This window comes from Suillus plorans (genome assembly GCF_016647745.1).
Source record: "Suillus plorans strain S12 chromosome Unknown HD556scaffold_67, whole genome shotgun sequence".
Classification (NCBI taxonomy): Eukaryota; Fungi; Basidiomycota; class Agaricomycetes; order Boletales; family Suillaceae; genus Suillus; species Suillus plorans.
Window position 1 is genome coordinate 132,692 of NW_024537451.1, and position 20,839 is coordinate 153,530.

General features: G+C 47.6%; 10 protein-coding genes across 10 annotated transcripts; 3 read left to right on the forward strand and 7 right to left on the reverse strand.

The window, feature by feature from the left end:
- Nucleotides 1-4,860: 4,860 nt before the first annotated feature.
- Nucleotides 4,861-5,236, reverse strand: HD556DRAFT_1447766 (uncharacterized protein; the record flags this gene model as incomplete). Its single annotated transcript, XM_041307330.1, has 3 exons — nucleotides 4,861-4,932; nucleotides 4,989-5,113; nucleotides 5,161-5,236. The coding sequence occupies 3 exons, from the start codon at nucleotides 5,234-5,236 to the stop codon at nucleotides 4,861-4,863; spliced, it is 273 nt and encodes a 90-aa protein (XP_041155754.1).
- Nucleotides 5,237-5,400: 164 nt separating this feature from the next.
- Nucleotides 5,401-6,140, forward strand: HD556DRAFT_1496918 (uncharacterized protein; the record flags this gene model as incomplete). The annotated part of the gene is made up of 3 exons (XM_041308902.1): nucleotides 5,401-5,575; nucleotides 5,627-5,782; nucleotides 5,813-6,140. Coding segments are annotated over 3 exons (542 nt in total), but the record flags the coding sequence as incomplete, so codon positions are not given.
- Nucleotides 6,141-6,415: 275 nt separating this feature from the next.
- On the reverse strand, nucleotides 6,416-7,865 carry HD556DRAFT_1311972 (uncharacterized protein; the record flags this gene model as incomplete). Its single annotated transcript, XM_041300597.1, has 8 exons — nucleotides 6,416-6,760; nucleotides 6,834-6,880; nucleotides 6,934-6,975; nucleotides 7,035-7,233; nucleotides 7,272-7,328; nucleotides 7,370-7,530; nucleotides 7,667-7,740; nucleotides 7,852-7,865. The coding sequence occupies 8 exons, from the start codon at nucleotides 7,863-7,865 to the stop codon at nucleotides 6,416-6,418; spliced, it is 939 nt and encodes a 312-aa protein (XP_041155756.1).
- A 1,514-nt stretch (nucleotides 7,866-9,379) lies between these two features.
- On the reverse strand, nucleotides 9,380-10,111 carry HD556DRAFT_1447769 (uncharacterized protein; the record flags this gene model as incomplete). The annotated part of the gene is made up of 4 exons (XM_041307331.1): nucleotides 9,380-9,500; nucleotides 9,550-9,704; nucleotides 9,758-9,949; nucleotides 9,998-10,111. The coding sequence occupies 4 exons, from the start codon at nucleotides 10,109-10,111 to the stop codon at nucleotides 9,380-9,382; spliced, it is 582 nt and encodes a 193-aa protein (XP_041155757.1).
- Nucleotides 10,112-10,360: 249 nt separating this feature from the next.
- Nucleotides 10,361-11,915, reverse strand: HD556DRAFT_1447770 (uncharacterized protein; the record flags this gene model as incomplete). The annotated part of the gene is made up of 5 exons (XM_041307332.1): nucleotides 10,361-10,650; nucleotides 10,706-11,358; nucleotides 11,407-11,545; nucleotides 11,594-11,779; nucleotides 11,840-11,915. 5 exons carry the CDS (start codon nucleotides 11,913-11,915, stop codon nucleotides 10,361-10,363), a joined length of 1,344 nt encoding a protein of 447 aa, XP_041155758.1.
- Nucleotides 11,916-12,746: 831 nt separating this feature from the next.
- Nucleotides 12,747-14,217, forward strand: HD556DRAFT_1403051 (uncharacterized protein). The gene is made up of 4 exons (XM_041303869.1): nucleotides 12,747-13,153; nucleotides 13,205-13,501; nucleotides 13,549-13,693; nucleotides 13,745-14,217. The coding sequence occupies exons 1-4, from the start codon at nucleotides 12,980-12,982 to the stop codon at nucleotides 14,104-14,106; spliced, it is 978 nt and encodes a 325-aa protein (XP_041155759.1). The 5' UTR covers nucleotides 12,747-12,979; the 3' UTR covers nucleotides 14,107-14,217.
- Nucleotides 14,218-14,757: 540 nt separating this feature from the next.
- Nucleotides 14,758-15,786, reverse strand: HD556DRAFT_1447772 (uncharacterized protein; the record flags this gene model as incomplete). The annotated part of the gene is made up of 1 exon (XM_041307333.1): nucleotides 14,758-15,786. The coding sequence occupies one exon, from the start codon at nucleotides 15,784-15,786 to the stop codon at nucleotides 14,758-14,760; it is 1,029 nt and encodes a 342-aa protein (XP_041155760.1).
- Nucleotides 15,787-16,760: 974 nt separating this feature from the next.
- Nucleotides 16,761-18,816, reverse strand: HD556DRAFT_1447773 (uncharacterized protein; the record flags this gene model as incomplete). The annotated part of the gene is made up of 9 exons (XM_041307334.1): nucleotides 16,761-16,899; nucleotides 16,956-17,114; nucleotides 17,169-17,317; nucleotides 17,366-17,531; nucleotides 17,585-17,778; nucleotides 17,834-18,205; nucleotides 18,261-18,476; nucleotides 18,530-18,716; nucleotides 18,782-18,816. 9 exons carry the CDS (start codon nucleotides 18,814-18,816, stop codon nucleotides 16,761-16,763), a joined length of 1,617 nt encoding a protein of 538 aa, XP_041155761.1.
- A 336-nt stretch (nucleotides 18,817-19,152) lies between these two features.
- HD556DRAFT_1311976 (uncharacterized protein) lies at nucleotides 19,153-20,127 on the forward strand (the record flags this gene model as incomplete). Its single annotated transcript, XM_041300598.1, has 5 exons — nucleotides 19,153-19,357; nucleotides 19,404-19,448; nucleotides 19,506-19,538; nucleotides 19,587-19,929; nucleotides 19,980-20,127. The coding sequence occupies 5 exons, from the start codon at nucleotides 19,153-19,155 to the stop codon at nucleotides 20,125-20,127; spliced, it is 774 nt and encodes a 257-aa protein (XP_041155762.1).
- Nucleotides 20,128-20,344: 217 nt separating this feature from the next.
- HD556DRAFT_1245052 (uncharacterized protein) lies at nucleotides 20,345-20,503 on the reverse strand (the record flags this gene model as incomplete). Its single annotated transcript, XM_041298503.1, has 1 exon — nucleotides 20,345-20,503. A coding segment is annotated over one exon (159 nt), but the record flags the coding sequence as incomplete, so codon positions are not given.
- Nucleotides 20,504-20,839: the final 336 nt, after the last annotated feature.

Here is a 20,839-nt window from a genome sequence, read left to right on the forward strand (position 1 = left end):
TTACTTGTGCAGTTGGAATACCGGAAGCGTAGACCTCTGCCGAGGTGCTTGTGCGAGGTCACGGTCTGCGCTAATTAGCACTTCGAGCTTGAGTGTTTACCCTCAGGCTGGTCTGGCGATACGACGGTAGCCGTAACGTGCCGTACAGATCTTTGCGCTTGTGTTCCCGATGCAGGCAAGCGGTATTATACCTCAATCCAACTAGTGAGTCTGATTCCATTCTTAAGATTTTCAGCACAAAGCCTCGGTTGACGGTTGTAAGGATTGCCTATCCTCTACGCACGGCCCGCACCTCAAAAAGGAAATCATAGAACTGCTCGTCCGCAAAAGTCCACGTGACTCACTGATGCGAATAAGCTTTACGCTTCGCATCTGAGTTACGTGGATACGTCTCCTTTTTACTTATCTCACCTTGTGCTCAAACTTCGCAATCTCCTTGCTTCACCGAAGTATTTTCACCTCGCCATATGCTCACCATGCTCGTTCCGGTCTAGTCGAGTACTCGAAAACGTATATATACTTCCCATGTATACTCATACCTACAGCAGAATCGTACGTTGATTCCCCACTGCAAGCAAACTTAGCTCAACAGAAAGTCTCAGTCCCTCGAAACGCTCCGTTCTTATACTCGCATCTTCCGTCTCATCTTTACCTTTTTACTCGCCATCTCACCTCTACTAAAATCTTCTCGAAAAACTCTTCTATTTTATCCAGCCGTTTTGTTCTCTTTTCCCCGCCGAACTACAACCAGCCTTACACGGTTGCATCTGCTAGACACTGTTTACTTGTATCGATCATAATTCCGGCCGAATTGATTGCCATCCTTACAACAAGACGGTTTTGTAAGCCTCAGTTGTCCTTATTCTAGCTTTTCATATCCGTGGCCGGATCGGAGATGATGTACCATGTGGTCAAACCACTTCGGATTCAAAGTCCAAGTCCTGTTTACACCAAAACAAACAAGTGCGTAATACTTCATTCACTTTGCGGCATTGCCTCCATTTATTTCTCAATCAGCAGCGAACTGCATATTATTCTATCAAAAACAGCACCAATAGGAAAATAGAAACACAACCCACTAGTATGTTGTTACGTGCAAATTTACCGGCCTCCTCAGCCGGGAGTATAGCATATCTGATATCACGAGCCAAAGGATGAGTCATCAAGTGAAGTGATGCAAAGCAAACTGCTCCTACTTACACCATTAAGGCAGTAATACGCGTTCACCGGTGGTTGGCAGCAGTCAATGTCCTCGGTACAACTGTCGCCGAAAATTCCACACGCACTGACAGACATTATAGATGCTGTCAGCGCAACAATAACGGTGAGGAGGGAGAAACGCATTGTTATGCGAGGTGGTATGAACTGTTGAGGGGCTCCAAAAATCTCTTTGGAGTGAAGTGTAGGAAGATCATGATGACTTGTTTTTATACTCGCGAAACATAACGCTTATTTTAGTGTTTCGGCAAGATGGTTTAGGTATTAATGTATCTCGCGAGAAGCTTATTGGGGCCAGTTTTTTCCTGTTGCAACCGGCAGAACTGGCAAAACTCGAGGCTATATGTAATTGCATCGTCCCTTCTGTTCTGTTGTAATTAACCACCTCAACCTCATCCAGAATAGCCTGTGGTATTATTTCTTGTTCGACCCGATCCAACTCGTCGAAATCAAAAGTATTTCCTTCCAGCATCTCAACTTCGTCGTTCTTCAGTTTTCTTCGATTCTTCTAGATCCGCAAATTCGGTACCAACATCGTCAGGCGAGATATTCTCTGATAATCTCTGAACCAACAAGGAGGTCACATCTGCATCACGAGGCTCAGTCGAGAGAGAATGTGCCCACGAAAATGATGCTTCAAGATCTTGTGTTGTCTTGACAACAATACCAGCCTATTCACGAGTGTGCATGTGAGCATGTCGACGTGGCGGTGATTCCTGCCTACTGCCAGCAGAACTCTGCATTGTCACGACTTTATCTGAAAGTAAGCGTGGTAACGTAAACCCCTCATGTTGATGAACAGATTTCATTCGCTTGTCCACTTGTGGAGTTGGACAAACAGAAACGTGCACCTACTTCACTGACTTGCTGGTGTAAGCCTGATGCTTGCCACATTGCTGATGCAGCCTGTGGTGCAGCACCTGTGTCCTAACTACATTGCGGATTGGACACCGGCGTGCACGATACAGAATCTGCAGATACAGATACATAGCTCCACCTGGAGATCACCTTACCCACATTGCCAATCATACGCTCTTCTATGTTACTGCTCGTCTGATTCAGTGTTGCTATCGCTGTGACGGCTTTCCAGCTTGTCCAGTTGAAAAAATGGAAGCATAGACCTGTTGTCGAGCTGCTTGTGCGAGGTCGCTCCCTGTACTGTTCAACACTTCAAGTTCGAGTGCCTTGTCTCTATCTATGTCTCAATCACGAGCGAACTACTTATTTAATCAACAACAGCACCATGGGAGAGCGGAAACACGACCCACCAGTGTGTTTCTGCGTGCGAATTTACCGGTTTCCTCACTGAGGTTCGTCGCCAGGATGTAAGCAGATTGCATATCGGGAATAGGACTACCAGGCCCAAAAGGTAAGACATCAAGTGAAAGTTTGATGCGAAGCAAACTACTACTACTTACAACGTTTCGACAGGTCAATGTGTCGCAGCAGTCACTGTCCTTAATGCAAGGGCCATCGCTCATGTCGTGACACCCCCCGCACGCACTGACGGACGTTATAGACGTTGCCAGCGCAACAACTTGAATAATGGTGAGGAAAGAGAGACGCATTATCTGTGCGAAGTGGTATAAACTAGTGAGGTGCTTGAAAAATCTCTTTGGGATGAAGTGGACGGTAGGAAGATGACTCGCTCTTATACTCCCGAAAAATGACACTTGACATCTTAGCCAGCATTCTGTTTTGCGTCGTTGTTTAGGTAGAGCCTATCATTTCCGGTCATCGAGTGAGAAGCTGAGCTAGTAGCCCACTGCTGGCAGGGTGGTGTCGTATATTACAACTCTATTTGGAAGTAAGGCCCGCGATAACATGTTGATAGACAGATCCCACCCAACGGCATGACGATGCATCGAGTAAACGGTGTAGCGAAGTGTACTCAGTGACGAGGATTCATCATGTCCTAAAGGACAATGTTGAATGAATTGGAAAAAACCCAAGTAGTCGGCGATGGCTATCAAGTAATCAAAATTATCAAAGCAACGTAAACGTTAACTTGATCATCTAGTGTGCCCAAATAATCTGAAGCAGTCGTGACGTGTAACTGAGCAACACTGACGCGGCAGTACTATGCAACATGACTCAGAGTGAGTATGAGTTTGACGGAGCCTTTGGGATGAAGCTTAAGTTTGACGTGGCGGCGATATCCGCTGGCATTGCCGGAGTCGGACCGTCCACACAGAAGTTTGCGATGTACCACTGTACAGTTGGTTCATCCGCAGTACATGTGCTTCATCGGGGATCCATATTCCAGTATTTCGATCAATATCACTATTGCGTGATACAGAACTCAGTAGACTGGTGGCCAGCCCGCCGTCTATGAGGCAAACCATCAATAGATTGCGTACGTTGCCTAAAAAGGTTGCTGCAAGTAATATAGCGTGTATGAGTGATTAATATTGTTAGTTCATTGATTTGCAATAGAAGGACGCGTCGCGCCGCGCTCATAGTGATCAGATTATAATACTAATTTTGCATTATATTCTAGATGACGTCAAAAAAGTACTTTGGACGAACAGACTCAAGCTGTGCAGTAGTACGTTCCGTCTTTGTACGTCCCCCCAATATTAATCATCAATAGCAATGATTTCTTGTTTCGACAGCCTCTCAAGCCCAAGCTTAGTGGAGCACAAGCAAGAATAGGCACAGCATATCATTTTCAGATGAATTCAAATATCTACATCATGATTGCTCGAGCAGTACGAAAATTTCTCTGAAATGAACTGTACGGATTGGCTCCGAACTAGATATTACACCGTCATCATCCATGATGCCAAAGTGAAAGCAGAAGCATGACTCACTGGCGACGTGCCGCTCGGGCTGCCGGTTCAATTTTCAACTGATGCTATTGGATTCTGGCAGTTCGTAATTCCCTAAGGTGCGCAGGTGATATTGTTGAATACTGGTTGCACAGCGAACTGCTCGTACTCACGTTATAATCACACCAGTCACTGCAACAATCGGAATCTCTAACGCAAAATTGACCCAGGGTGAAACATGCACTGACAAACATAGATGCTGTCGAAGCAGCAACAACGGCGAGGAGGGAGAAACGCATTTTCTGTGCGAGGTGATATGGAATCTTCTGAGGGTGATCTCGAATGATATCTCTGGCGATGAAGAAACACTTTAGGATGACGGCCAGCTTTTATCTCCTGCATCTAACATACCCAATATATGGACGGAACCTTTGACCCCGCGGAAGCAATTCGTGTTCCACCCATATGCGTGCGCCGATGAGCTCCACTGTTCTCTGTGCTCGACGATCCCTGTTTTGCTTTTGGTATTTGGGCTCTCCTCTAAAGGGGATCTCGGATGATATCTCTGACGATGAAGAAACACTTTAGGATGACGACCAGCTTTTATCTCCTGCATCTAACATATCCAATACATGGACGGAACCTTTGACCCCGCGGAAGTAGTGCTGCCGCGGTCCGGTTTGGTCCGGTTCATTGAGGGTTGAGCAAGAACCAAGAACCGAACCTAGGTCCGGTTCTAGTAGACTTGCCGAACCTTGGACTGGACCTTTGCGAACGGTTCAAAACGGTCAGGTTCGGTTTTTTTTCGGTCTGAACGCGAACCGAACACAAAAATTTTTACAGCTAGTGACAAAAAACATAGACAGTGTAGCTACTTGTCCAATGAAGCTGCATGGCCCTCAGCCTCTACTGCTGCAGAAAGGTGCCCATTCCTATATGCTCCCTTCAGCAATTGTAATGCAGTGAACGTGGAAGTCGCGAGTGCATTGCGTCGCATACCCATTCCTTGTCATTGCGAGTGAAGACAGTGCGAACATCAGCAGTGCGCTCACTCTTTGACAGAGTGGCTCGGATGTTTGAGTCTTGAGGTTCATCGTCAGGTTCGTCGTCAGGTTCGTCTTCAGCTGTCGGCGCATCGTCATCTTCGGGTGCGTCCTCATCTTCGACTGACTCAGAGTGGCCAGTGTGGCCAGTGCCAGGATCAGTGTCAGTATCCGTATCGGCACCAGCCGCGTGAAAGTCGTCATCATTAGTGATGTGCAAGGCCCGGCTTGAAGCCCTGGGCCGGCCCAAGCCGGGCCCAAATAGGCCGGGCCCAGCCCAGGCCTAAGTCACGGCCTGAGCAGGGCTTAGGCCTGGGCTTGGATTGAGAAAAGCCTAAGCCGGCGGCCCAAGCCGCGGCTTTGGTACATCATGATGAAAGAAGAAATCTTTGGTCCTGTCATCACTGTAATGGTTTTTCGTTCGCAAATGTGGCCAGATGTACTAACAACTTTCCAGGTTTATGTGTACGACGACGCGAATTATGAGCAGACTCTGGAACTCATCAACAACACCTCGCCTTATGCACTGACAGGCTCTACTATGTAAGTTGCAACGTCTCTGCGATATGCGTCGACTGAGAACTTCTTTTCCAGCTGTGCCACAGAGCGCAAGGCCCTCCTGAACACCACAAACAAGCTACGCAACGCTGCCGGCAACATCTATTACAACGAGAAATGCACTGGGGCGGTCTGGGAAGCGTGTAGCGCATTCGATCTCGCGTTGAAGGTGGTGACTGTGATGTCGTGCTTGTGAGTATCAATTACGGTTCGCGTTCTGAGGCTGATTGTTCTGCGCTTCGTGCATCAGCTTCAAACGGATATCCAGAATCTTCAGGTGCCAACTCCCGGCATCTCTGAACTGGATATCACCACGCCAGACCAGACGTTTGATATCACTCTTATTCCCATTACACCACTCGAGGTCAACCGATACGGGAGGAATGTGCGAGTGTACGCAAATTGTATTTCAAGCGAATTGGCCAAGTACTGATCCATGCTTGCAGTAAAATGTACTCTTCCGGGCGTGCAGAATCGAAGCACTCGAGTGCTACCGATTGTCCATCTCCTCTGAGTCCTCTCTCTCGTTCTCGTTCTCCTCCTTGTCTTCCCTTATCCTGCTCTCGTCCATCGTCCGTATTCGTCTGAGCCACGTCAGCAGTTGCTGACGTGTGCTGGGCGTTTGCGCGTGGTGTTCGTGGTGTTGGGAACGGCATGGTGGAGCTCGGACATTGATTCAACATGTGGGCCGCAGCTTGCATGGGCTTAAGCCCCGGCTTTGGGCCGGCTTGGGCTCACGGCTCAGGCTTGAAATCTGGTGAGCCTAAGCCCCCCCCAGGCCGAGCCTAAGCCGGGGCTTTGAGCCCAAGCCGGGCTGGAACATCACTAGTCATCATCAGATAACGGGGCTGAGAGCTGCAATGCGACCTTTTTGCTGACTAGCCGCTCGGTCGCACTAGATAATGCACGTTTGCGGGCTGTTGAGCTGTTTGAGGATGATGGGTGAGAGCAAGCGTTGTCGGCATCGCAGAGGCGAGCAGAAGGCTTGAATGTCCGAATGGAGCGACGAGCACCTGCAGTAACCGGTGCTGGTTTGCGCCCAGCCTTCAGCAGCACTGAGAAGGCGTCTGAGCCTGTGGGAGTGGTAGATAGTGTTGGCTGGGCAGAGGACGGAGTGCCAAGTGGGATAATATCATCAGGGTCATTGTAAAATACAATATCTTTGGCGTCCTTGAGGGAGCCGTCAGCATTGAGAGCACATCCGTCAGATTCGGACATGTCGAGAGGAAATGATACGACTCACCTGGTGGGGCTTGCTCCCTTTATGTGTGAAACAAGCAAACAGTAAATCTATATCAATGATATATCAATCAGTATATTGAGCTTATTGACAGTTGACATACCTCGAGCGTCTCCTGGAAACCGGGGGCAAGCAAAAAGTAGATCTATACCAATGTGATATACCAATCAATATATTGAGATTATTGACTGGCAGTTCACATACCTTGAGCATCTTCTGACAACCGGGGGTGCGGGATGCGAGCGTCCGATTCAAAGACAATGCGAATCTTGAGGATCCCCGAAGTCGACATGACCATGGGGGGAGAAGTCGAAGTCGAAGTCGAAGTGAGCATGGGTGTGCCTCGCCGATATCGCGAGGACAATTCGGTTCGGGGTTCAGAACGGTTCGGGAACGTCCGAACCTATGTGAGAACCGTTCAGAAAATAGTGGACCACGAACCTCATTTCGGTTCGGTCCATCCAAAATATGGAACCATGGACCGAACCATGGACGGACCTGACCATTGGTCAGGTTCGAACCAAGGTTCAGGACCGGACCACGGCAGCACTACGCGGAAGCAATTCGCGCTCCACCCATACGCGTGCGCTGAGACCTGAGCTCCACTGTTCTCTGTGCTCGAATATCCCTGTTTGCTTTTGGTATTTGGGCTCCAGCCGCTCTTCTTTCTCGTAATCATACTCCGAAGGCGATGGATGAACTGTAGGATATGGTTAAAGTCATCAGTGGACTGGTGAAGAAATCAAATGGGTATATATGATGATATATAGTCCATAATCACCAGAACTAGCATAATTCTGCTATCGAGAATCATATTGTTATATTTGGATTGATACAGGAAAGGAGATAGTCTGATTTTCCTACAAAAGCGTGTGATTGGGAAAAGGTAGCAACCTCATTTAAATTCAAACTTGAAGGGAAGGTGTAGTAACAGCTAATGATCCACACCTCGTTATGATGCGGTCCCTTAGCTCGGGACTTGATAGCAGCGGGTCATCGACCACCTCATTATATCACTTACTATTCGATGGGCATAATGTATATCACGTCATGGTTCAGGACAATCGCACGTGTTCGCGCGCTACAACAGCAATTCCGTACGTGTCTATTCGGGACCTGGGGGTCCCAAGTGCTCGATCCATCGACACTATTATCACTAGGCACTGATTCATGTTTCCAATAAATTCTCTAAACCACAATAGAAACGTTACAAAAGCCTGACAAATGAAAGAAAAAACAACTATGCTGATTTTCTTCGGTTACGTCTCGAATCATCGATGTCTCTCGGTTGCATATCAATCATCCATGGAGGACTGAACATTTGAATCGTCACAACAGCGTGGGTGCGCTCGACGAGTGAGCGAATGAAAGAAAAAACAACTATGCTGATTTTCTTCGGTTACGTGTTGAATCATCGATGTCTCTCGGTTGCGTATCAATCATCCATGGAGGACTGAACATTTGAATCGTCCCGACAGCGCGGGTGCGCTCGACGAGTGAGCGAATGAAAAAAAAAACAACTATGCTGATTTTCTTCGGTTATGTGTCGAATCATCGATGTCTCTCGGTTGCGTATCAATCATCCATGGAAGACTGAACATTTGAATCGTCCCGACAGCGCGGGTGCGCTCGACGAGCGAGCGATAGCAATTTTCGGTGCTGCTTTGACAAGTTATGCCATCTGCTTGAAATGTCAAATGAATGTCCGCTATGCATTAGTTGGGAATGAGTATCAAAAGCTTTTCCATTGCGCAATGTGTGTGAATATGCTGTACTATTGCACACAACCCAGAATGTGTTTACTAAGCGGACAACAATCAATATACATCATTGGGCAAATAATGGCTGGCAGTACCATCGCGCACAACCCGACTCTTGTTCACTAAGCAGACAACAAGGACTTTTCACCGTGGGGTTGATAATGACTGGCTGCGGTATACTATAGTACTTGATCTCAGAATTCGACGGTACAGGTTCATGCCTCACCTTGGCACAATGCTTACCATTCGACAGCCCTTTTTTATACTGTGCAATACATCGATATAATGGTGCGTCTTTGCGCCCTGCAGAGGGACCATTTTCGTGCACATCTAGGACCTCGAAAATCAAGCTTCCGAATCTAACCATACCGTTGTCGTCGGTAAAATTTATGTATCTTATATATAGCTCTTATAATCACAAGGCTATTCGATTTACGTGTGGCTCTCTTCTATTGATGTTCTACTACCTCGAGTATTGTCTACGGGCCTTGAATTTGATGTGTCTTTCAACTTTTTTCATGTTGCAAGTCCATATCTTCCACGCAGTGATTGTTATGAAGACACGAAAATTCAGCAATCACCATGATCACACTGTATGTCCTCGTTCCAGCCTATTGAAAACAAATAGGCGCATCTATGTAGGAATCATAGCTTTATACCTCCGGAGATTGTGAATAAAGGCAGCTAATAGTCACTGATTCTGCTACACAATGACAATGATCCTCAGTCTCTCAATATGTTGTACCAGGCAAGTATTATTATTGCATCATAAAATATATACGATAGTCCCTAGTTTGAATCGAAAGCGGCATCATCGAGTTGTGCTCTTTGCCTCGCAAGAGCATTCACAGACATATTTGCTTTTGCTGTGTTGCTAAGATCCTTGCGGCGGCTCCTGCCAAAAACTTTCCTGAATGACTTGACGTCAGTTGAGACTCGTTGAAGTATAAATACCGTACCTAGTCCACCACTCCAAAAGTTTGTTGACCCTGCGTTGCGCTTCTCGACCGGGAGGCTTTTCAAAGAAATCTACGATGGACCGCCAGAATTGAATGTAGTCAAAGTCGCCGTCGACGGAACGCCACGAGGTAACAGACGAAAGTGCAAATCTGACCTACCAAATCATATATTTAATCAATCACAATAAACACTGCAATGATGGCTTACTTGACAGGCGATGTAAGCAATCGAACGAGGAGTAACTTTCTCCATTTTGATAATTTGCGCTACATGTTTTTTTACCTTGATCCCAGAAAATGAATTCTTCGCGCGTCTGTTGTTCTGGATGACATCTGCACCGTCACTGTCACCCTCGATGTCTTTTGCGGAAGAGGGAGACGTGAACACTGCTTTGTAGCCCTGAGAACGACAGTGAGATCATTCCTGACCAACTCGGACACTACAAACCTGCAATAGAATTTTTCCCTTGAAAAGACCTTCCTCCAAATTGTTGGAATCGGCCGTGTACTTGTCATACAAAAACGCGGGAAAAGACAGATCTGTTACGATATGACACAACATCCTGACAAGTTAATGCATTATATAGTCTAGTTACAAGAAACTGTTTGTGCATTAACGAGTGTAACTACCAGGCGCCAGTAAATGCATTAATACAGTGTAACTACAAGATACCTGGCTCACTGACAAATGCATCACATCATCATGTAACTAAGGTTCAGACATTGCTAGCATAAGCACATTCTCCTTGAGTGATGTCATAATACTCAAACATATATCATGTGACAATTTGCGCGCGGGCTACAATTCGGGTTAAACTATGACAGTAGTACAGAGTGAAGGAGGAGCAGTAAGATATCGGGCCCATGAAGTCTCGAACTTGGCACTGAGGTCACGACGTAGATGAGCCTGGCGAGTGGCATAGGCAACTACCCCTTCCTTTTCAGCCCCCGCGAGAGCACGCAAATGAGCTACATTGTCCCACCAGAGCGCATGCCATTGAAGAAATCGGAGAACGCGATGCATTTCTTCTTCCAGCAACTCAATCTCTTCCTTCCAGCGCATCATCCTGGCGCGAGCTTTGCACCACTCAACCCGAAGACCTATCACAGTTAATCTGGTGAGCGGGATGTTGTAGCATATGGGCGAAAAACATACCATCCTGGACTACTTCATCTTCGTCATCTCCGACTCCTTCCACCAACCAAATCCACGAGAGCTGCCGTCTTCCCTCACTCTCCCCCTTTCTAGGCACCATCATCCCACGGACATCGTCTCTGTTGTTCAGCGAGCGAAATTTAACATCCCAACCTACCTTGTTTAGAACAGGTGCAAGGGAAGATAATGCGGCATGGGCAGCGCGATATTTCTCAGCCGAAGCTGCGGCCCTTGCCTCTACTCGGCCAAGTGCGTTTTGCGCCCGGGTATTTGCACTCTGTCCACGAATCCAATTCCGCTTGAAGGTGTACATGTAGTCGCGTAGTCGAAGACTCTGTCTAATATCGTCCAGCGCATCCCCTGCCTGTGCGATTCGTAGCTCCCATTCGATTGTGTGAAGGTGGGGGCTGCAGGATACGGAGTCAGCCGTCAACGATGATGGTAAGAAGAGCTTGATGTCTTCTGCCAGTGGCAGAATGCCGATGGATTCAATTCGGGATGCTAACAACTGCGCCGTTGGAGTGTAGAGGAGTTGCACTTGCTTCCATGCATCCACCTTGCGCTGGAGGGCATTCTGCTGCCGCACGAGAACGGTCTTCTGTCTATCTGTTTGGTGTGCTCCTCGGAGAGCGAAATCCGATTTGAAACGACGCCTAAGGCTATTTAGTGATATCAATTAAAAAAATGGTAGTGCTACTCACTGTTCACTCTCGAGGTCAATTCCCGTTGCGATAAACACACTGGGCGATATGTCTGGATGTAGCGATATGTTGTTACCTTCCCGAAGTTGACGTGATTCTTGTTCAACAAGTTTGAGTCTAACTGCAGCTTGCGTGATTGCTGTTGAAATATTAGATATTGCGCAATGTTTGCGGATGATTGACTTACTCGAAACCTTCGTTTCAAAAGGATTGGGCACAGATGCATCATTGGGATTTTCTTCCCAATGCTCAACGCACGCTCTCCATCCTGCAGTGGTTTCTGGCGCCAAGGCTTCGTTGAGCTCTTCAAAAGCGCTTGCGTGAGCTTGATGTTCCTCGTTAGCCTCATTCATCTTGCGAAGAAGAGTAGCACCTGACACAGTAGCATGAAGTGAGAACATACCAATGCTGTAGTGCTAGAGAGAATACGTACCGAGACCGACCGACTTCTTCCAGTTCCAATCACCGAAGTGATCGTCGAGAGTATCCCGTCGAGACCCTGGCCCCATTTCCTTAGTGCTTGAGGCAACCGGTGTAGAAACAACAATACTGAGAGGAACAAAACAAAGATTGCTCCTAACTGATATATTTGTGTTGTGGTCTTTGCACTGCCTATTCTGCTATACTTGCCTGACAAGTGCGTTCGACCCAGGGGTCTGCGGTCTGGGAATAGTCTTGGGGGTAAGTGAGTGATGTGGGGTCAATAGTCCGAGCGCGGGAAACAATGTCCAAAGGTATAATTACGATGTCCGACGCAAAAGCGTCGGGTCCGATGTTTTCGGGGTTTCGGGATATCGGGTTCGGGTTCGGGATGTTGGAAACTAATAGTAACGCTATAGCGAGCGTCGGAAGAGCGAGCGGTGTGCGCGATAATAACAATGACTGATATGGATAATGAAAGAGCGATGATATTCGCAATATCAACTAAGAACTACGAAATATCGGGTTTGACCACTAAGCGTCGGGGAACTGCTCCCCTCTACTTGGATAAATGAATAATGCTCGAGGTCAGTCCAATATATATGTAAGTACGTAGAAATGCGAAACCCATAGGCGAAAGTAGCGGCGGAGTATTTCGGATCCGAAGTACATGTAAATAAACATGAGGCGCTGCGGACTATGGGAAAACATGTAATAGCGCTGGCTACGACGTGAGTAATGTGCGAAATAATGAACTACACACCTAGTGGGGCTAGCAAGACAGGACGGGACACGGATAGGACAAGTGCGCGGGAAAACATCGGGTCCGATGCGGCCTAAACGTCGGTTTGGCGGGTTAGCGTCGGATAACATCGGGAAGTGATTAGCATGTGACAGGTATTTGGCGTGTACTGTGAAATAGCTCGATACGAGCCCAGCGCCAGCTCGTGTCCTACATCTCCTACGAACTTTGAATACTGACTGTCCCCAGTCAGCGGTATGCGGGAAGTCTTCACCAAATTTGCGGGTTTCTAAGTCACGTGACCAGCGGGAAATGCGGCCGAGACTTTCTCGCGATTTCTGCATATAAACCCGAGCCCTTGACAACTGCGCTTCTCTTCTTTCATTCTTTTCCCCTTCATCTAATCTCACTATGGCGTTCCCCTTTGACACTGCACAAGTCTTATCTCCTGAGGCTGAGTCTCTCCAGCGCGGATTTTCGGAACTTCGGCAAAAGATGGAGGCCGAATCGAAGTGCGTACCAGATGATAGGCCGGATCTCATGGTGGAAAAGGAAGAATGGTGCAGGAGGTGGAACAAGATTTCGGTGCGTCGCATTTGCTGTGATTTTCGGGTTTTCCGTGCTAATATCCGAAAGTCCGATATCGGAATCTTTATAGCGGCCGGAAAGGATAAGGGTGTCGCACTTGCGTTGACTGCGGAGGATGTTGCGAGGGGTAAGGAATTGGTGGGGATTCATGATCGCTTCGTGGAACAGCTGCATGCGCTCAAGGAAATGGCCGCGCGTCAGGCCGAAATTTCCGAACCTCAAGGCGCACCTGCGGATGTCTCGATGGAAGGTGAGGGCGATGAAGAAGAAGATGCGGACGGCGAATCCGAAGTTCCGATTAAGCGGCCGACTCGGGTGCGCAAGGCAAAGCATCCTGCGCCGAAGGTAAGTCCGAAATTTTTGCGTTTGTCTTACGCTAGATATTTCGCAAGGATGATGATTCTGATGATGGAATGATCCTTCACGACCCTCCCTGCGACCGCTGCGCTAAGCGTGACACCGAATGCTTCGGACCCGAAAAACGCGGGTGTACAGAGTGCCGGAACTCTAAACAGGCATGTTCCTATTCTCGTATTGGTGAGTTTTCCTCTTTTTCGCATTTTTCGGCGTTTTGACTCCTGTATTTAGCGCGCGCCAAGGGCAAAGCGTCTGCGCGTCGGCCGATGGCGGCTTCCAAGGTTCGGGTCGGGTCTTCGCTCGGATCCGAACCTCCTATTACGATTTCCGATGGTGAAGATATGGCATCCGCCTCGCGTATTTCGAAGACAAAGCCGGTGGTGCTGATTCAGGGTAGGAAAAGGAAGTTGGCGGATGTAGAGGAAGAGGATTTCGCACTTGCGGATTCGGGTTTGAGCGGAGAGGACCTGATTTTGGCGGGTAAGCTTCGGGGTGTCTATGCGAAGTTTCGCACTATCCAGGGGCTGATGTCCGAAGTTGCGAATGAGTTGGACATGATGCGGGCGCATGTCACCAAAAAGGCGCGTTTCTGAATACTGTCTCTTTCAATTTCTTTCTGCTTCTGTACTACCAATTAGCGTTTCTCCTAGCTGTACAATGTATTCCGCGTGTTTTCCGAATGTCAAAGCGTGATGTCCAATGAATTCTTCTAATGTCCGAAATGTCAAAGCGTCGGGTCCGATGCGATGTCCGAAGTTTCCATGTATGTCCTGTGTCCCTTGTGTCCGTGTCTCGTGTCTTGATGCTAGGTCATCCCCTACTAGGGTGTCTAATAAAAAACAATGAAAAAAATAATCATAAGTGCCAGATGAATTTTCGGATAACGTAGTCAAGATGATACTATGGACGCAGATTACCATCTGACTTGACTTCTTCGTGCAACTTTTGACTGTCTTTCTTCGGGTTTTTCGGGTTTTCGGGTTTTTCTACGTATATATAAGGGTGCGCGCGCGATGCGCAGTTCGAAGATGAAATGCTATATAAATAGGGGTTATTAACGCGCGTTCGGATTCGAATGTCTGTGTACTATTAGTTTCTTCTGTAGGTGCGGATGTATGAGGATAGTGGTTTTTCGGGTTATTGAGATATGAAACACCGGCCTAATCCCGGGGTGAAACGTGCAAGCTATGAACATATGTGCGCGTTTTCGGGTATCGCGTTACCCGAAATTTCGGGGTTTCGAACTATAGCTTTTTCCTAAGGTAAAGACGTCGTTGGCTTTCATACTGGTAAAACGCGATCTGGGAGTGCGATGGACGAGGGTATTGAAAGCGTCGGTAGACCGGATGATGGAATCGGATATTTCGGATCCGATGCGACGGGTGACGATAGGGCGAAACTATGCAGGGAAACTGCGGGTAAACGGGGCATATCTTCGGGATGATGGGGAAATGTGTTTCGGGTGTTTCGGGCTTTGACGTGCGGATTTTCGGGTGTGACAATTCAAAATGATACCTAGACCTAGTGACATAACCGGTGAGAATTAAAGCGACGGCTACTGCGTGAACGAAATGATCAGTGCGATCTGGAGAAGGTAAAACGAGTTCGTGATCTAAACTCCTGGTACAAATATCCCATATTTCTGGGAATTCGTCGGCCGATGTTTCAGGTGTCTCGGGTACGTTGTCTTCTAGCGACGTTAGCTCTGAATCTAAGACTTCTGATGTTAGTACGTCTGCATCAATGACTTCTACGAATACATCCAATTGTTCCGATGGTAACTGAACTTGTCCGAAGGTCAAGTCCGAAATTTCGGAACTTCGGACTCCCTCTGGGGCGTCGGATGTTGTGATAGGGTCTTCGGGTGCGGAGATTTCTATTTCTGAAGTTAGGCGTTCTTGTGCGGGTGTGTATTCGTCACTTAGGTGAAGTGTCCACCATTCATAATCATCGGATTCCTCGGGTTCGGGTATTTCGGGCTGCGGATCGGGTCGGGTATACTCGTGTATGCCTCCTTCTGGGTAGGACGACAGAATTTCGTTAGTAAAATCTAACCAAGATGTACCTCGGGCCTCAGGGCATCCTGCCCATAGTTCTTTGTGGTCGCATTGGATATATCTGAGAGTATACTTGATGAGCTCAGTGTCCGATAAATTGCACTTTTGTCCGAGTTGGTCTACAGATTGCAAAAATGCGAAAACTCCGTAAACATCGCCGGTGAATCTTGGGGCTGATTGTTCTGTCCTGAATGGCATGCCAAATCTGTCGGGCATGATGGGAAAAACTGCGGGTACGTCGGAAATATCGTCGGGCCGTCGGGTCCGAAGTACGGGTTCGTCGGGAAATCCTAAAATCAAAATCACTTAATCAAAACTAAACCAGATGGACCCCTCGCGGTGGGCTCCAGTTGTAGAAACAACAATACTGAGAGGAACAAAACAAAGATTGCTCCTAACTGATATATTTGTGTTGTGGTCTTTGCACTGCCTATTCTGCTATACTTGCCTGACAAGTGCGTTCGACCCAGGGGTCTGCGGTCTGGGAATAGTCTTGGGGGTAAGTGAGTGATGTGGGGTCAATAGTCCGAGCGCGGGAAACAATGTCCAAAGGTATAATTACGATGTCCGACGCAAAAGCGTCGGGTCCGATGTTTTCGGGGTTTCGGGATATCGGGTTCGGGTTCGGGATGTTGGAAACTAATAGTAACGCTATAGCGAGCGTCGGAAGAGCGAGCGGTGTGCGCGATAATAACAATGACTGATATGGATAATGAAAGAGCGATGATATTCGCAATATCAACTAAGAACTACGAAATATCGGGTTTGACCACTAAGCGTCGGGGAACTGCTCCCCTCTACTTGGATAAATGAATAATGCTCGAGGTCAGTCCAATATATATGTAAGTACGTAGAAATGCGGAACCCATAGGCGAAAGTAGCGGCGGAGTATTTCGGATCCGAAGTACATGTAAATAAACATGAGGCGCTGCGGACTATGGGAAAACATGTAATAGCGCTGGCTACGACGTGAGTAATGTGCGAAATAATGAACTACACACCTAGTGGGGCTAGCAAGACAGGACGGGACACGGATAGGACAAGTGCGCGGGAAAACATCGGGTCCGATGCGGCCTAAACGTCGGTTTGGCGGGTTAGCGTCGGATAACATCGGGAAGTGATTAGCATGTGACAGGTATTTGGCGTGTACTGTGAAATAGCTCGATACGAGCCCAGCGCCAGCTCGTGTCCTACACCGGGTTGATATTTGACCAACCGCGTTCGGGGGCTTCACCATCCGTTCGTCCAACATTCTTCGAGAGATTGAACGAATACGTAGTTTGGCATTTTGAAATGTGCGCTGGTAGATAAAATTTGGGTACAAAAAATCTGGCAATTAATAAGTGAGCAAAGGCACGAGAAACCGGTAATTCAATAGTAAAAACCTGATGAGTTTAGTAAGAGGGTCCAGATGGAGGCTTGGAGGCATCGTGGACATACGTTCCCAAAGGTTTTTGTGCCACTGGCAGGCGATATCGTATGATACGTTGAGCGTCTCGACACAGCGTCCACGGAGGGTTGACAGAAACAGATAATCCATGTTACTGTATCTATGTGCAGTCAGTACAGATGGTTGCTTGCCAATTGATATAACTCACCTTTCGCCCTTCTGCAAGTCTCCAACACCGTTGGGCAACTTCATATTATGGCGTGCGCAATCTATTGTCCCCACTCCGGTTGCGGCAAGTCCCTGAGACACTTTCGTATCGGCCATATTGACTGCGTTATGTGATGCGCAGGTACTTTTCTGCTAAAGCGGTCAGAGTGAATCACAACGAGTCATTGAATGACTTACCTCCTGTGGCGTACCAGCATGATCTTGCAAGTATGCCTTGTATGCCGTCTCATCTACGAAGTATGCCCATCCGTGACTGAGCCCAGGGTCTGTAGAATCTTTAGACACCATACGTCTTTTGAGACGGAAGTTTGTGTCAATAGCTACGAAGAGAGCATATAGCCACCTAAGGGATTGTGAAGCATGAATAAGTAATCTACGTATGAGCATAATACACACCTCTTGTCATCCTGAACATCTTTCCAGTTGTCTGGAAGGTTTTTGAGGGGCTGAGGGCAAGCAGGACATAACACAGCGCATTCGCCGCTTTGCGTATTCGCCACACCAGCTGGATCGTGTCCTCGGCCTGCTCGCTTGAGCATCTTGAGATGACGCCATTCACGGACCATCCGTAAGAATGGCTCATAACGGTCCTGATGCCATAGGTAATGAGACGCATACAATAAGGCAGAAAATCAAATAACTCACCTTTTGAACTCGAAGCCCAGTATTGTCAGTCAGATGCGCAATCGACTGATAAAACTCATATCCAGAAGCCTTTGACTCAAACGACAGAAGGTGATATTGCTCGAGGATGCGGAAGGTTGCTGCAGTGCGTGGATCGACGGTTGTAGCTGGAAACCAGGCGGCACGTAGTAGTTGCTTTGTGCGTGTTTGAGCAGTTTTGCAACCACAAAAGTCCAGTCCGATGGTGTGAATACCGTTAGTGTCGATGAGGGTGAAATCATCATTGAAAGCTCGCTCAGGTAACAAACACGAATCTCCAGCAAAGTGTCCAAGTTGCACACGTAGGCCTAGGTCCTTTAGCGATACTGCTGTAAAACAAGAGTTTGACCACTCCTAACCCAACATTAAATATGAGCGTGCAGTCCCAATATTGTATGAATCAACTCACCTGAATGCGATGCACTGGGTTCCGAGTGTGTAAGGTGACAATGCAACCCTTACAATACAACTCTGTACCCAAGCAATCGGTACACCGAAATTGAGGGACGTCAAGATGGCAGTTCCAGCAGATGGTGGCACCAGTGTGATTACCTCTACCCTCATGCCGAAGAAGCTCGAGTAAGAACATATCCCGATCATTCATCCATAATAAAAGCGGGTGGTCCTGAAGGACAAGTGAGAAGGGTTTATCACTAGTAGGTGCAAAAAGAGACCTACACCAGCTGTGCGTTTCCGTTTAGTTCTACTGTTGACCTCCATATGCTCCGTGTCGTGGACGTTACATATGTCATAATCAATTTGCTCGTCGAAAGCTTCATCGATCGTTGTTGCACTAGCTTCGGTTTCAGCGTGGGGTTCGGTCTGAGAGCTGGTAACACGAGAGCTGTGTGCCTGGAAGCCTTGACTGCGTGATATAAAGGTGTATGTTTGGTGAATACTAGGAGCATCTGGGTTGGGCAGGGTGTATACATTAAGAGGCTTGGCACGCTTCCGGCGCTTGACATTGTTGAATGAAACTGTTTGTCGGCCCAGGGGATGGACGGTGTGCGTGGCTTCTGCATCATTACAAGGACACATACCCACTAAGATTCGATTCAATCACACGGTAGTAGTACCGTTCAGCCTGAAGGCCTGAGGCCTGAGGCGCAATTGCTGGGTGAAAGTATTAGTAATCAATTAATGCATTACTTGTAAAATTTAATGCATCATCTGAGTGATGCATCATTTAATTGTAATTATAATGCATTACATGCTCAAGCGCTTGATGTGCTGCAGCCGTATAAATAAGCCTGCTGCTTACCATCCTCCTCACTTATGTCTTCCCACCAAATTCACTCCTGATGTCTGAATCTGACTCGTCTACAGACTCGAGTTCTCCACTGCCTTATCCTGGACACTGCCCTCGCAAGTTCTGCACACCCTCAAGTGCCTCTCCTCCAAACTCCCCCTCGAGTGAAGCCCTGGTTTTTTCAGCAGGTCGAAGTGTTGAAGGTGGTCAGACACTGGTTGGCCCAGGAGTCGCCGGGTCTGAGCCTCATGTGCATTGTAAGTAGCTCTCTTAACACCTCTGCAGAAAATGATTGCCCAACAGGTGGTCTTGCGCTCTTTTTTGTGCATGCTGCGCCCATTGTACTTTGTGAGTAGTTCTCTCAACACCTCTACTGAAACTGATCCCCACCAAGTGGTCCTGCAGTCCATGACGTGCGCAATGCACCAGTCACGCTTGGTGAGTAGCTCTCCTAACACACCTCTGTGGACACTGATCTGCCACTAGGTAGCCCCGCGCTCTCTGCCCTGCACACTGCACCGGTTACACTAGGTCCAACACCCTCATCGTCACCTAATCCACCCCTCACAAGTCTTACTGGCGCACTGTTTCGGCTACCCGAAGCATTGGCACTCACCCTCACACCGTACTTTGCTGGAGAGGTAGACGCCAATGTCAAGTGGGTAGATCGCGACGAAGCCTTATATAGAGATATTATCGATGCAATGGCTGATGATTGCTTCGTCTACTTCTACTGCGGTATCCTTTACAATATGCCTGCTGTGGCTGCAGCATCCGGACCATATTATTGTGTCACCCGTGGGCGATATATTGGTGTTTTTAACTATTGGTAATTCAGTTCTGCCCCTCGTTACACACTTACCGATGACTTGTATCTAGGGATGAAGTCACAGAAAGCATCACAGGCTTTACCGATGTGGTATATGCTGTTACTTCACTTGCTGTTGGTGAAGTTCTTCTTCGTACTGCCATTTACAAGGGCGAAGTACACAAATGTCGAGTTCCCGTGAATTTTTCATACAACTAGTTCATCGCATGTATTTACCATCGTTCGAGATTCAGTTTTTTTAAGCTTCTACAGGCACTCTTAAGGTTCTCTTTAACGTCACTCGAGTGAAAAGGAGATGGATCAAATTAAATTATTGTGACTACAAGAATTCTTTAAACCCGGTGCTGAGCTCTAGATCCTCAAGTACATTATGTCTTGAACGTTTCAGGTGGAATGTTGAAAGCGCTAAGGATCTTCACAACCCCTCGTGAAAACCGCACATAGGCTGCTCTGGGTTGCGCTTCATAAACAGCACCACAGGGTATTTGGTCACTGCAGCCTGTATTTTCATGCGAGCCTCCTGAGATAGAAATCGACGGAACGATTGCGACCAAAGAGAGCTTGAAACAGTGCTCCTGTGGAGCGAAAGCTGATGAGAAGGTTACAAATAAGCCGTCGTGAAAGAAACTCACTGAGATTATGACTGCCCCGTCAACGAGTAGTGCCGTGTCTGATGCAGAGACAATGTCAAGGCGTCTGAAATCGCACAGCGTAACGTAGATGGTGTTGAATGCAGTATAGATCTCTTCCCTGGCCTGATGCAGAGACAACGTCAAGGTGTCCGAAATCGCACAGCATAATGTAGATGGTGTTGAATGCAGTATAAATCTCTTCCCTGGCCTAAAGGAGAGGCATTGTGACAAGTATCAGCGAAGGATTCGACCCAGATTCGCTAATGTGTCTACATGAG

Bases quoted from the DNA above. Each gene is read 5' to 3' on its own strand.
- HD556DRAFT_1403051 (XM_041303869.1), top strand. From the start codon at position 12,980: ATGGCGTTCCCCTTTGACACTGCACAAGTCTTATCTCCTGAGGCTGAG. The intron at 13,154-13,204 runs GTGCGTCGCATT...AATATCCGAAAG, and splicing joins GGAGGTGGAACAAGATTTCG to TCCGATATCGGAATCTTTAT. The intron at 13,694-13,744 runs GTGAGTTTTCCT...TCCTGTATTTAG, and splicing joins ATGTTCCTATTCTCGTATTG to CGCGCGCCAAGGGCAAAGCG.